General features: G+C 37.4%; 1 protein-coding gene across 1 annotated transcript; it reads right to left on the bottom strand.

The window, feature by feature from the left end:
* Positions 1-3,681: 3,681 nt before the first annotated feature.
* On the bottom strand, positions 3,682-6,434 carry LOC117307441. Its single transcript, XM_033792192.1, has 2 exons — positions 6,027-6,434; positions 3,682-5,274 (listed from the first exon to the last, which is right to left on the bottom strand). The coding sequence occupies exons 1-2, from the start codon at positions 6,228-6,230 to the stop codon at positions 5,044-5,046; spliced, it is 435 nt and encodes a 144-aa protein (XP_033648083.1). The 5' UTR covers positions 6,231-6,434; the 3' UTR covers positions 3,682-5,043.
* Between the last annotated feature and the right edge of the window lie 7,358 nt (positions 6,435-13,792).

A 13,792-nucleotide genomic window follows, 5' to 3' on the forward strand; every position in this document is an offset into this window, starting at 1 on the left:
ATAAACTTTGACCTTGTACACAAACGTATAGCAAAGCAAAACGTAAAAGTGTGATTATCTTGAAAAGTGTACATTTTTAGTATACATGTACCAGCATTTTTGGTGCATACATGTATATGTTTCAAACAACTATTTTTTTAAAGGTTATTGTACCCAGGCAGTTGTTGAAAAAAAAAATTCAAATACCACCTTCATGTAAGGTCATATTGAGGTCAAAAAGTGCCAAAAATGTCAAAATTTAAGTTTTTTTAATTTTTTCGCCAAATTTTACCCCAGGCGGCAGATCTATCCATAAAATATAGTTTCATCATCAAATTAGCATGCCAAAGCTGTGAACTTATGAGTTAACCTTCTGTCTTGTACACAAATGTATAGGAAATTAAATCTTAAATTGCAATTTTCTCAAAAAGTGCGTATCTTGAGCATAACACAGTGTTTTGCACTTCCTATCCCAGCAATGCATTGTTTGAAAACAACTTTTTTTGAAAGGTCAGTATATCAAGGCATTAAAAAAAAATCATATCAAACTTTCCTATGTGGTAAAATGAAACAAAAAGGTACTTGTATGCTATTCACGCAGAACAGTTTGTCAGCCTACGGGTGTCAGCCTGCTAAGGTGTCCTCAAAACGTCATCTCTCCTAAAAGGACCATGGCGTCCGTTACATAAAGATACCCCCGCCTGTACTATTCCTCATCTTTCCAGTAGACCCTTGCCCTTCTCTACGAAAACGTCTCACAAGAACTTGAGATTAGCTTTGTTCAATAGCCCATACCTGACGTGTAGGAGTGGAACCCGGGTCTATCAACGAACTTTCTAATTGTTTTTTTCTTTCCCATTCTCTTTGACTGTGTCACTGCCTTGGTGGAGCCCTCTCCAATCTAGCGATCAAGACCACGTTGTAGGTTCCAGTGGCAGCATTGAGCAATTGAGCATTGAGCAGTGGCAGCATCGAGCAATCGTTTTGATAAGCTTTTGTACCGTACATAATTTGTTTGGTTGAAACATTAATATTGTACAGATCAGAGAAAGTTTTTGCGCAATATTTTTGCGTCACTAAAACCAAGAGTTTCTTGAAGCAGATGGTGCTTCCAGATGGTCATAATATACTTCGTTCCATGATCTGGAGTTGATAGAAGATCACTTTACCACATCAACTGGTGCATGTCTTTGGTTGTCAAAGACACCAGTGGTATCTCTCTCACAATATCAGAGTCTGTGTCATCTTCTTCGCGAAGGTTGGTTTTAGTCAGAACACATCAAATCTTACTGTTTGTTATGAAAGCTTCTAAACATCATCAACATCTGTCTTCTTGAGGAGTTTCATATCTGCCAGATGAACACATCCCTATTGATCAAAGTTACTGTGGTTATAGATGATGGGGACGGCAGCATTGCGGAAAAAGCTCCCAGATTGGTGATCAAGTATCTGTCTTTCCGAGTACTGTGGAGCTCAATCTCCACCATCTCAATGTAATGAGACCACTGTTGGGAGTTGGATTTCAAGAGTGCTTGTTGAATTTGTTTATGAGCTCATAACCATTGTCACTCCTTAGAAAATCTGACAGCTGGCCTACTGTGCTTTGGAGAGTTCTGCTGTGTGATTGCCGCCCCTCTAATTGAACTGTTAACCACACTTTGGGCAAGTTTATCAACTTCCACATATTCTTGTTTAAAAAATGTTAACCAACCAAGATTCAAGCACAGACTGTTTATGTGCCACAGAGCCTCACAAAGTAGGCTTTGCCTTGAAGCATGGGCTCAGTCATAAATTATTGGCTTCATTTATACCCGCCTCTGTCCACAAGTACGTAGGCCTAACCAAGCCTAGTACTTTCCATGTGTTGGCATCCTTCAGAAAGTTGAAGCAGACGTAGTCCTCCCTTGAATTTATTTTAAATCTCAAACTTTGGACTTGCCCGTTTAAGTTCATTTCTTCCTGATGTGTATAGTGGCCGGGCAACTGTGATGGTGGTATGTTTCTGACCTGTGTTATGTCCACAAAGTGATTGATCAAAGTGATGAGAGTGTCATTGCGGTCTGCTAGTGTCTGAAGAGTTGTGAGAATTCTTTCATCAAAGAAACTTGGCATAAAAGTATGTCAAGCTGTAGTGGTTTTGGTGTGCCTGGTTATATGTAGCTCTGGAGTTAGCTTTAAATAATGGCACTCCAGATAAGAAAGTATACAACGTATCACTGCACAATACCCCATACCCCCGTCGTAGCTACAATGTAAAATATAGGCCTACCTAGGTTAAACTACATTTTACTGCAAAAAAAGAATGTTCAACTTTGTTAAATCACTAATAAAAGGAGTATTTAACTGCGTACATGTACTTGGGAAGATTGGGAGCAAAAATAACTTTGATATCAGACATGCAGTTTTTGAGCACGTCAAACTATACAACTACTATATCAAACTAGTTGCATGAATCAGCATACACATTTCTTGTTTCAATTTACCAATGCGGAAAGTGTAATATGATTTTTTTTAAACCAAAAACTGCCTTGGTATATTTACCTTTCAAAAAAGATTCGTTAAAACTGTTATTATGCAGTGCTGGGATCTATAAGGTGTTCCCAAACAAACATTTGGTATGCTCAGGATATGCACTTTAGGAAAAAATCGCACCTTTAGATTTTATTTTCCTACAAGTTTGTGTACACAACAAAATATTAACTCTTAATTTCACAGACTTGGAATGTCATTATGATGATGGAAATAAGTTTTATGGATAGATCTGCCGCCTGGGGTAAAATTTGGCGATAACATTAAAAAAATTAAATTTTGATATTTTTGGCACTTTTTGACCTCAATATGACCTTACATGAAGGTGGTATTTGATACTTTTTTTCTTCACAAAAATGCCTGGGTATATTTACCTTTCAAACATATATATGCACCATTGAGATGGGGAGTGCAAAAAATGCGGGTATACTCAAAATGTCAAGATAATCACACTTTTACGTTTTGCTTTGCTATACGTTTGTGTACAATGTCAAAGTTTATTCGTTAATTACATACGTTTGGCATATCAACATTAACTTAAAAATACATTTTATGGATAGATCTATATCTTGGGGTCAAATTTTGTGAAAATTTCAAAAATGCAAATTTTTTGCCTTTTTTGAAATTTTGACCTTAAAATAAGTCCTTAAGACCCCACATGAAAGTGGTATTTGAATATTTTTTTTTCTCAAAAACTGCCTGGGTATATTTACCTTTCAAAAAAAGTTGTTTGAAACCAATATATGCACCAATGAGGATGGGGAGTGCAAATACAATAGGAGACTTTCCAACGCTAGGCGGCAGCAGACATACCGGGTAAATTTCCATTGTTTACGTAGTTCTGAACATGCGCATAATTCTGAGAACAATGGATTTACCCGGTAAGTCTGCTGCCCTCTATCGTCCCAGAAAGTCTCCCATTGGTGTACTCCAAATGTACCCTTTTCAAGATAATCACACTTTTACACTTCGTTTTGCTATACATTTGTGTACAAGGTCAAAGTTTATACGTTAATTACACAGGTTTGTAGTATCAACATAAAGTTAAAAATACATTTTATGGATAGATCTATCGAATGTGATTAAATTTGACACAAATTTTGAAAATATAGATTTTTGACCTTTTTTGACCCCAAAATGACCTTAAAATTCAAAATCAAGCTGGGCATCCACCCTAATCGTCTTCCCGAGCCCATGATCCATACATCTAGCATGGATGCCAGCCATTAACAAACTATGCCGTCCAAAGTGTAATTTTATACTTTGGCTGGCCTACTAGGACCCTTGATCATGACCAATGTGTACATTTATCAGTCTTCATGGTCTTTGTTCAAGGTAGCGTACTAGGAGGAATGCAGTCCGGTGTCTTGCAAAAAAGTGAAAAATGCAGGCAAAAATGCTATTGTAAAATGGCTGACTTCTCAGCACCAGCCATCGTACATCGCATATCGGCAGCCCATCTTAAGTAAATGAATTCTGATGCTGAAATCTACACATTTTGTAAGTGCCCATTCACACAAATATATAAAAATCTAATACACGTACATCGTGTACATTCCTCTGAACAAAGAAGAGCCCTTGAAACTCCTCGCTTCCCTGTAAATTCTACAGCTAACGTGGATCAAGCAGTTACGAACAGATTGTGTACAAGGGTTTGGGCTTTTCGTGGGGTTGAACTTCCTTTAGATAAAACTCATTCTCGCTGGAAAGTTTTTGGAGTACTTCCCCAAGATCATCACTGTAGATGGTAATATGTGCAAATAGCTCAGGGTCAGGGCGTCAATGCACCACTAGTGCTGGGCAAATAGTGAAGTTTTTGTAGTCGTTAAGCCGCTGGCAAACTATTCGAAATTCACCGGAAAAATATTCAAATATTTTTCCCGCCACTAGAGGGTGCTATTTTTTTTTATTATTTATTTTATTTTATTTTCCACTAGGGGGCGCTGTTCATTTGTGGTCGTTCGTTTGTGAATGAGATCTTATGGGCGGATTGATATTAGTTTTAGACAATGTCACTAGGTTCATTCATGGAAATAACCGTATCTAATTTAAAGATGGCGATTTGCTTTTTCTTTTGATATCGTGATAGACTCTACGTGAAGGAAAACTTTTGTAACCTTTGAAAAAATTACGTCTGAAATGTCATTGTTTTAACTCTTTATAGAGTTGAGCATAGTTACATGTAAGTACGTATGTTACGCTGTTTTATGCTGTCTTAATAGAAGTTTCATAAGGATTCAGACCAAACATTCCAATCGGTCGTCACCCCGACGATCGCGGACAATAGGAATCCGGTTTCTTGGTTGTAATTAGAGGACTATCTGGTTAACTAAAAGGTATCTGCGCCCCTTGTGGATATCCGGTTCGGTCAAAAATGGTATTCGCGGTTACGGTTAAGAAAAATGATTTGCCATTAACCGGATATTCAAATTATTTGGCCTTCAATGCACACAGTTTAGGGTTCAAGGGGTTAAAAAGCCCTAATCAAGATTAAAGAAATTTAACATTTATAATTGTTGGTTCATGTTAAATTTGCTAAATTGAACTGTCACCTTTGTCCAGAAAGTATTGCACTTGTTGTATATTTCCTTGACAGACTGCTAATCTTAAGTCATCTGAGACGAGTGGAATTCCTTGCTTGTCCCTCTTTGATACTGTAGTGGATGCTCTGACGACCTCTGTTGATTTTTCTCCAGAGAATGATTGTTCATGGTTGTCATGCCCAACTGACATCTCCTCATCACCATTAACCTTTGTACTTTGCTGCTGAAAAAAAAAGACGCCACATTTTAAAAATTTAAAACTTTAAAAGTGAAAATCCATCTTGAACTGGACTGATCTGAAAGACCAGTCTCAGTGATGCTACTTGTCAAAGTAATAATAACAATAATAATAACTAGAAACAGTGATTGTAACTAATATTTATTGCCTAAGAGTCTACAACTTCCGGTTGACCCGGAAGTAAAGGTCAACATGGGGTCAAAGTTGTTTCAAACTAATCTTGAATGCCCAAGGAGTCTATAACTGAACCAAAATTGATAATCTGTTGTATAGTTCTTGAGATATGGTCCCAGGTCAACTTGAGGTCACGGTTTTTTAAAGTTAATATTTTATGCCTAAAGAGTTTATAACTGAAAATATTTTGAAAATCTGCTGTATAGTTCTTGAGATATGGTGACATTTCCGGTTGACGCGGAAGTAGAGGTCAACTAGAGGTCACAGTTTTTTCAAATTAAATATGACATTGCTCCGATGTCGCGCATGCATAAGCACTGTTAATATAATGGCGGACTGTCTCTCGCAACGTAAAACCAAAAATTTAAAAATGTTAACACACCATGAAGTGTTAGTGTTATTGTTAAAAAATTAGATAGATGATTTGAAAAAAAAACTTTCAGTTTTTGATTTTGAAAAAAAAATTCTGTTATCCTACTGAAAACACATGACACCAGGATACTCACTGTGACTGTGAACATGGTAATATTTAATAAGGAAAAACAAATCAATTATTTTTATACCTTTGTCAGGTTCGAGGTCGACACTGACTCTGGCATGTATTGAGAGGTGGCACCATCATCACTATCTATAGCAAAATCGGCCATTAACTCGGCATTTTCATCAGAATAATCTGCTTCTGTTCCAGCAGCACGAAAGTAGGTCAGCCCACTACTGCTACTGCTAGTCATGGTATTACGTAGGTACATACATACGTGCGCATTCATCACTCATCTCGTCAAAAAGTTTCGTGAGGTTATGTGTGTTGGCCTATGGACGATGGTAGTATTTTCATGATGGAGGTAGAAATAGGTATTTTACAGATCGGCTCTCCCCCGTCGTCATGCGTCCTCCAATAACCGACCCCCTCTCAGTTCGTGCTCGATCCTCTTCAGGCGGCAGCAGCGGGCAGTGCGGCCGGGCACGTTGTGTACTCAATTATGTGTTCTTTCCTTGCAGATTTGTAATTCAGCTCCAAACTTCTTCTGATAGCGCCCTCTTTTGTCAGATTTCCCAAGAAAAAGCCCTTTTCGAAACGACGCGAGGGCTTCGGATTTGGATTCGGCTTCAGGCTAGCTTGGCCCCCTTTGCGTTTACGCTCACAGCTTCAGACGAGAGGACGGATCCTGAAGCCTAGCCGAAACCGTGGTTTAGAAAAGGGCCGAGCGTCCACCGACGACGGAACTTCAGTGGGGTATGGTGGCCCTGAAGGGACACAGCCAGTCGTGAATATTTTTTGCGACGTCGTGAATTTTTTTGCGACGTCGTGAATATTTTTGCGACGTCGTGAATTTATTTACGACAAGTCGCGAATATTTTTGCGATGTCGTGAATTTTACTCGCGACAAGTCGCAAACTTTTTCACGACAAGTCGCGAATATTTTCACGTCTTGAATAAATTTGCGACTAGTCGTGAAAAAGTTTGTGACTTGTCGCGAATATATTCACGACTAGTCGTGAATAAATTCGCGACTAGTCGCAAATATTTTTTCAGTAGCTTTAGAGTGCGTATTACCAAATGGGCGATAGAGGGCAGTGACGGCTGGCTGCAGCAGCATAGACCTTTTCGCAAATACCGGGGCGCGCGCGTAACACTTGGAATTAGGTGCATTGTGGTCTAGCTGGTATCAAAATAGACCTTTCTTTTGCAACGTCACAGCCCAAGTTTTTGCCAACCCAGATTGGAAAAATATGGAAAGCCGTAAGTGCAAATTAAGAAAAGATCGCTATTTTTTGTAACAATGTAACCAAATTTGTTGATTTTGTTAAAAACAAAACAAATAATTATGAGAGGTATTTTATTTAATTGAAAGTTTGCAGAGAATGCTGAATTTGGTTAAAACATCTCTTTTTAAGATTGAGTGTTTTACTAACATTCGGCCGACCATGCCAACCAAGGCGGTTTGTTTATCAACAAAAGAAAGGTCTATTTGATCCATATCTATCCCACAATGCACCTCATTCAACAGTCTGCGCTTGCGCATTGGTATTTGCGATAAGGTCTATGTACACATGCATTTGCGTTACATAACCTTACTTTTCACCTGGGTTGATCTGTCCTTACTCTAATTTTATAAGTTCTAAGTAAAAGCTGCCCGTACGATGATGGATCCGGAGGAGAATTCCGACTCTTGCAAATCGAAGGTGAGTTGATTAAAAACAAATTAACGTTAACTTAACGTATGGCCCTAACGAGTATCGGATCAGGTCTAGCGATATATTATGTAGGCTCTATGAAGTAACGTTCCGTTGGCGTTGGCACTTAGTTTCACTCTTCAGAAAAACGTTAAATTGCCATCTGGCATCTTGTTGGGCAAAATATCAGTCAGAGATGATTATTGGAAGCCTTTAAAGCAATCGCACATATCGGTAAACAGTTGTCCAAAGGCCACACTTTGTGTATAAAAAATAACAAAAAAGGGAAAACCCACACTTGTTCCGCACGTTTCGCCGTGTCATGACATGTGTTTAAAATAAATTTGTTATTCTCGAAATCGAGAATTGATAATTGTTTTAATGTTTTCTCCAAAAATAAGCATTTTATGGAATAATATTTCAAGGGAAATCTTTCACCATTACCTTCTGTAGTGTAAACCCTGTAAAGGGTCCACAAGCATGTACTTAACTTTTTCCTAACACAAAACAGCAAACATATTTACATTTTTTACACAGTTTGAAGATTGTGACTGATACACGTAGTACTACTAAACTAGTAGTAGAAAGCTTCCCTTGAAATTTTACTTACTGAGGTGTTATAGGTTTGGAGAAATGATCAGTAAAACAAACAATGTTCGTCTATAGTTTTAGCAAACGTATTAACCACATGTGAGGTTTTTATGAATATGTGCGATGATTTTCTTTTAAAAAAAAAGAATTCCCAAATTTGTTCCTGATTTTTATTTTCATTTATGATATAAAACACACAAATGAAAAACTAGCACAGTTTTTGGCAGTGACATTATGCTTGTGTCCTCAAGCAAGACACTTTACCATAATTTGCTCCTCTTCACCAAAGTGTATAAATGGGAACTGCAATGGCTGAGATATTAACCCCTGAGTGCCTAATGGACAGTCAGGTTTGTGTAGTCCTCAGGGAGTTCAAAAAGTATCAGGAATAGTGCCCAATGACCATGGATAATAAGTATTCAAGCGCCCTGAGTGTAACTGTGTGATGGACTTGAGCGCTATATTAGGGCTAGGTATGCATTTATTTAATAGGTATCTTTCAAACTGGGATGTACAAGTGATAACCTATTCTATCTGCAAGGATACTTCCATCTGTTTCCATTGGCCTTAACCCATCAAGAGCAGGAGTGTAGTCTGGCAAGACAGCTTCTACAAGATGTGGACATGGTGGACAAATGCACACAATACATAAAACCTACATAAAAACAAACAAAATAAACGAAGGTTTTTAATATACAGTTGACGACTCCATTTGGTGCTATAATAATTTCTGAAATTCTATTCTTAGTGTTAAAAAAATTAACAATGCCATCATATTCATAAACAGGTTGTATGGCAAAATGTAAAGTTAAATTAGGACAACTTTTTCATTGTTTGCTAACTAACAATGTTAAATTTGTTCAATGTTCAATTTGTGAATCAGCAATAACGTTAACATGGTGGCACTAGGCCATGGTTAAGGCACAGTCTCCCCAATATTGATAAAAGCAGAAAAAGAAAAGAAAAAAGAAAGCCCAATTTCATCTCGAATAATAATTAATAAAATAATGTAAAATATAACAAAATTATTAACTATCACAAACTCTACCGTCTGAGCAAAACACACACCTCAGGCCGTAACTTTGAAATACAAACCATTTTTATTAAAAACAACATGGCCTCACGTTACTCCTGATCATATCTCTGTTATATGTACTAACTAGCTGGACTGTACCATAGAATCATAGCATGCATGGTTTGTCTACATGTGTACCTCCACGAATCCTCCATGCATAGAGCATGGAGGTAGGAAAAGCTGCGTTACTCCCGAGTCCTAACGTTAGATTAGAACTTAACATTTTAATTCAAATAGAAACTACTTACCAACAGAAACAAGACACTTCTTGGTAAATACACCATGTCTTTCAATGCCAAAAGGTTCTTCTAAGTTGGTCAACGTTCCCCTGCCCATCAGCCGATCCACGGTAATTTACTAAAGTGATGTGGCACCAAAGATCGATCATACACGTGTATACAGCGCCGCGTGTAGCATGCTATCCCATCATGCACAGAACGATAGAACCCTTTAAGTTACGCAAAAAATATTTGCGACTAGTTGCAGAATTATTCACGACGTCGTGGAAATATTCGCGACTAGTCGTGAAAGTATTCGCGACGAGTCGTGAAAATATTCGCGACTAGTCGCAGAAATATTCACAACATCGTGAAAATATTTGCGACTAGTCATGACAAAATTCGCGACTTGTCGTGAATAAATTCACGACGTCGCAAAAATATTCACGACGTCACAAAAATATTTGCGACTTGTCGTGAAATCATTCACGACGTCGCAAAAATATTCGCGACTTGTCGTGAATAAATTCGCGATGTCGCAAAAATATTCACGACGTCGCAAAAAATATTCACGACTGGCTGTGTCCCTTCAGGGCCACCATAGTGGGGACATTTCGCTCAAATTGACACATATTATTTTCACCCGTAAAACAGCTTCATGGGCTTATTGGGTGTTACTGACTTGGCACATGCATGGGCGTTCCCCGGGGTGGGGGTATATTATGGTGGGTGGGTTTAATATTCGGGTGAACGGATAATAACGTTTTATTTGTTACCCTTACCATTTTCATTATTTTTTTTACCATACATGATCGAGTTGTTATTGTTGTTGTAATAAGTAAAGTAAATAGGAAATCTTCTAATCTATAGAGCTGTATAATAATGTTTTAATGTTGTTAACTTTTAGCAGGTACACTAATATTAATCTTAAATGGTTTCATGAATAACGGTTATTCCAAGTGCTACTTTTGCCTGTACCATTGTTCGTGCTAAATTGGAAAAATGCAAATGTTTATTAAATTCCGTATATCATATTAAATTACATCATTTAATTTAGCCGGTTTGCCCTGTTGGTATCCGGCTCCTTGCCTACAACTAATCTACTTAGGGGAACGTTTCACAATTTGGTGTGTGTGAATAAATTCGGCTTTAAGCTGTGGCATAATCAATCTACTTTTGTTATGTTTAGTCTGTAGGTCCGTGTATAATGAACCATTTTTTGTATGTAGAGCACTCACAATCACAGAGAAGTCTCTACGCTCAGTGAGATGAAAACAAAAGAGAAGTAAAAGTTATAGATGTGAAGTTATTTTATGTTGTCCGGAAGACTATTTCATGATTCTGTTGCAATTGCTCTATACTGGCCCCATACAATTTAGTGAAAATCGAGGGACAAACTAAAAGAGACCAGCTGAAATTAGAGCGGAGATTACGAACACGATGATATTTTTTTATGAGCCTGGAGATAAGTTGGGCCCAAACCTTGCAAACATAAAAAAGCTAATTTAAAGTATCTTATATCTGAATAAATCGGAAGCCAATGTAAATCATGCAAAATATGAGAAACGTGGTTACGCTTTGAGTGCGTCACTAAACTTGCAGCCGAGTTTTGGATTCTCTTAAAGCCATTGGACACTTTCGGAACAAAAAAAATAAAAACTCACAGATTTACAAATAGCTTAACAGGATTTACAGAAGGTAATGGTGAAAGACTTCTCTTGAAATATTATTCCATAAAATGCTAGAGACAACATTAAAACAATATCAATTGTCGATATCGAGAATTACGGATTTATTTTAAACACATGTCATGACACGGCGAAACGTGTGGAAACAAGGGTGTGTTTTACCATTATTTTCTCCCGAATCCGATGACCAAAATTTTCATAGGTTTTTTTTTGTCGGGAAATGGAATTTACCCTCAATATATTTTATAGAATTACTAAATCCTTGCTTTTAAGATGAAGTTCATTACAGAACTTCACCCCAAATCCTCACACAAAAAAGAGTATAAAAACTGCTGACCAAAAGTTATTATGTCCACATGTTTCCACAAGGGTAACATAAATATATAATATTTTAATACAAAGTGACCACCTGAAGGCAAGTTAATCATAATGATTTCTTTACAAACCCACTACTTAGAGACTTTTTCCATATGTTCCCACCAGGGTGACTTAAATGTATGGAAATACAGAATGACAAGCTTATTATAACAATTTCTGTTTAAACTCATTGTTTTAAGCGGGTTTTCAGAGAAAACCCACTTCCTTTTTGCTATATATTCTCTTGGTCGATTGGAAAGGTTATAGTGTCCCTCAAGGACTGCTAGTCCTGAGCTATGGCCTTTACAGTGACTTTGTGGGTCAAATTGAGGTAAATTGATATATTGAGAAATTCCGCGGTTAGCTGACCAATAGCAATCATCAAATTCAAACTTAATTGTAAACATATTCAGTGAACTTTTAAACTAACCAATTGAAGATTGGTCTAGCGTCAGTGACTAGTCAAGTAAGGGGTTTAAAAGGCGATGCACAGAGGATCAGGAGTCATTCTGAATTGCCGAACTCAATTTCATCCAATCTGAATTTGTGAGGAGCTTTCTTATATAGCCGTACATCAGGGTGAGTTTTTGATCTAAGATGTTTTAAGTTGTAGTTTTAAAAGTTAGTAATTTTGGAGTCGATATTTTATTGTACTGATTTTGTTGTATTTCTTGTGTTTAAATGTGAGTTAATTCTAGTACAAATGTATAACTCTTCCTCAAGAAACTTGTGTTCAATCTAAATATCTAGAATGTTGTGACTGTGTTTATGTTAACCTTTCTTACAATAAGGAGAAACAATATTAGGTTTTACTGATGTGGAACTGATTGTTACTCCATGTTATTCTTATATAGCTTCCATATCAGCCTGAGTATGGTCGTGCTGATGATGATGTGTTAAAAGAGAAGCAGTGGCTGAAAGTGTTCAGGTTAGCTCCTAACTTCTTGTACTAACTTCATATTTTTGTCTTGTATTTCTGCTAATTTAAAGTGGTTTAGAGTTAAACCCTACTTTGCGAGAAATGGTTTCAATTGAGATTTGTTAAGTCAAATTGGTTTATTTTGTGGTTATAGTGTTGTTAATGTTTATTGTGATTTTGGATTGAACAAAGAAAAATTGACTAGAGCGGGATTTGAACCAACGACCTCCGGTTTAACGTGCCGGCGCTCTACCAACTGATCTAACTAGCCCTATGTTGGTGGTCTCCCAATTTTGTCATTTAAAAAAGGTACCCAGTCAGTTTCCCTTGTGGTTTATTTGATATCTGATACAAAAAGTCGCATCCCCTTAAGGTGATCCCCTGTCTGCCGCTTCCCAGGTTGTATCGTTACCCGGGTGTGATCCCTGGCTACACGGCAGTTTGCGGTTTAATGGCTTCTGACAGGCACCCCCGAACAAAGATATTGACAAAATTGGGAGACCACCAACATAGGGCTAGATAGCTCAGTTGGTAGAGCGCCGGCACGTTAAACCGGAGGTCGTTGGTTCAAATCCCGCTCTAGTCAATTTTTCTTTGTTCAATCCAAAATCATTTAAAAAATGTACCCAGTCAGTTTCCCTTGTGGTTTATTATTTGATAATGTTTATTGTATCACACTGCACCATAGTTCACAGAGTTGTAACTATTAGCATCACAATGTTTTCATGTTGGCCTTGTGCATGTAGTAATGCATAAATCCATGTGTGAGTCCTGGATTTTGAGTTCAAGGACGAAGCTCTAACAACTATCCAACATTGTTAGTAATTAAATTTGTCATGTATAAGTAAAAGTGACTGTTTATGGTTTGTTTTGATTCTCAGAGAAGGTTGTTTACAAAGTGACCTTTGAACTACTGGTGTACTGTGTTTAGCTCAGTTTATGATAATGTAATAATGATGTGTATTCTAAACCCTTGTTTTCTATTTTACTCTCTATTTTGGGTCTGTTTTCTGTTTGAGTTGGTTTTCATATATCAAGTTGTTTTGAATATCGTTTTTAGTTTAGATCCAAGTCAGGTCTGTATCAGTTTAAGTCTATTTGAATAAAATTCTTGAACAGTTGGAAGTCAGAACAACTCTTTTGTGTGCATCTGTAGAGTCGTATTGAGTTTACCCGTTGAAACCCTGTGTGAAACCACACTAAACCAATAATCCGAGGTTCGATTATTATACGACATTTTGTTTACATACAAGTTGTGATACACGAAGTGTGGGCCTTGGACAATACTGTTTACCGAAAGTGTTCA

The sequence above is a fragment of the Asterias rubens genome, chromosome 2 (assembly GCF_902459465.1).
Source record: "Asterias rubens chromosome 2, eAstRub1.3, whole genome shotgun sequence".
NCBI lineage: Eukaryota > Metazoa > Echinodermata > Asteroidea > Forcipulatida > Asteriidae > Asterias > Asterias rubens.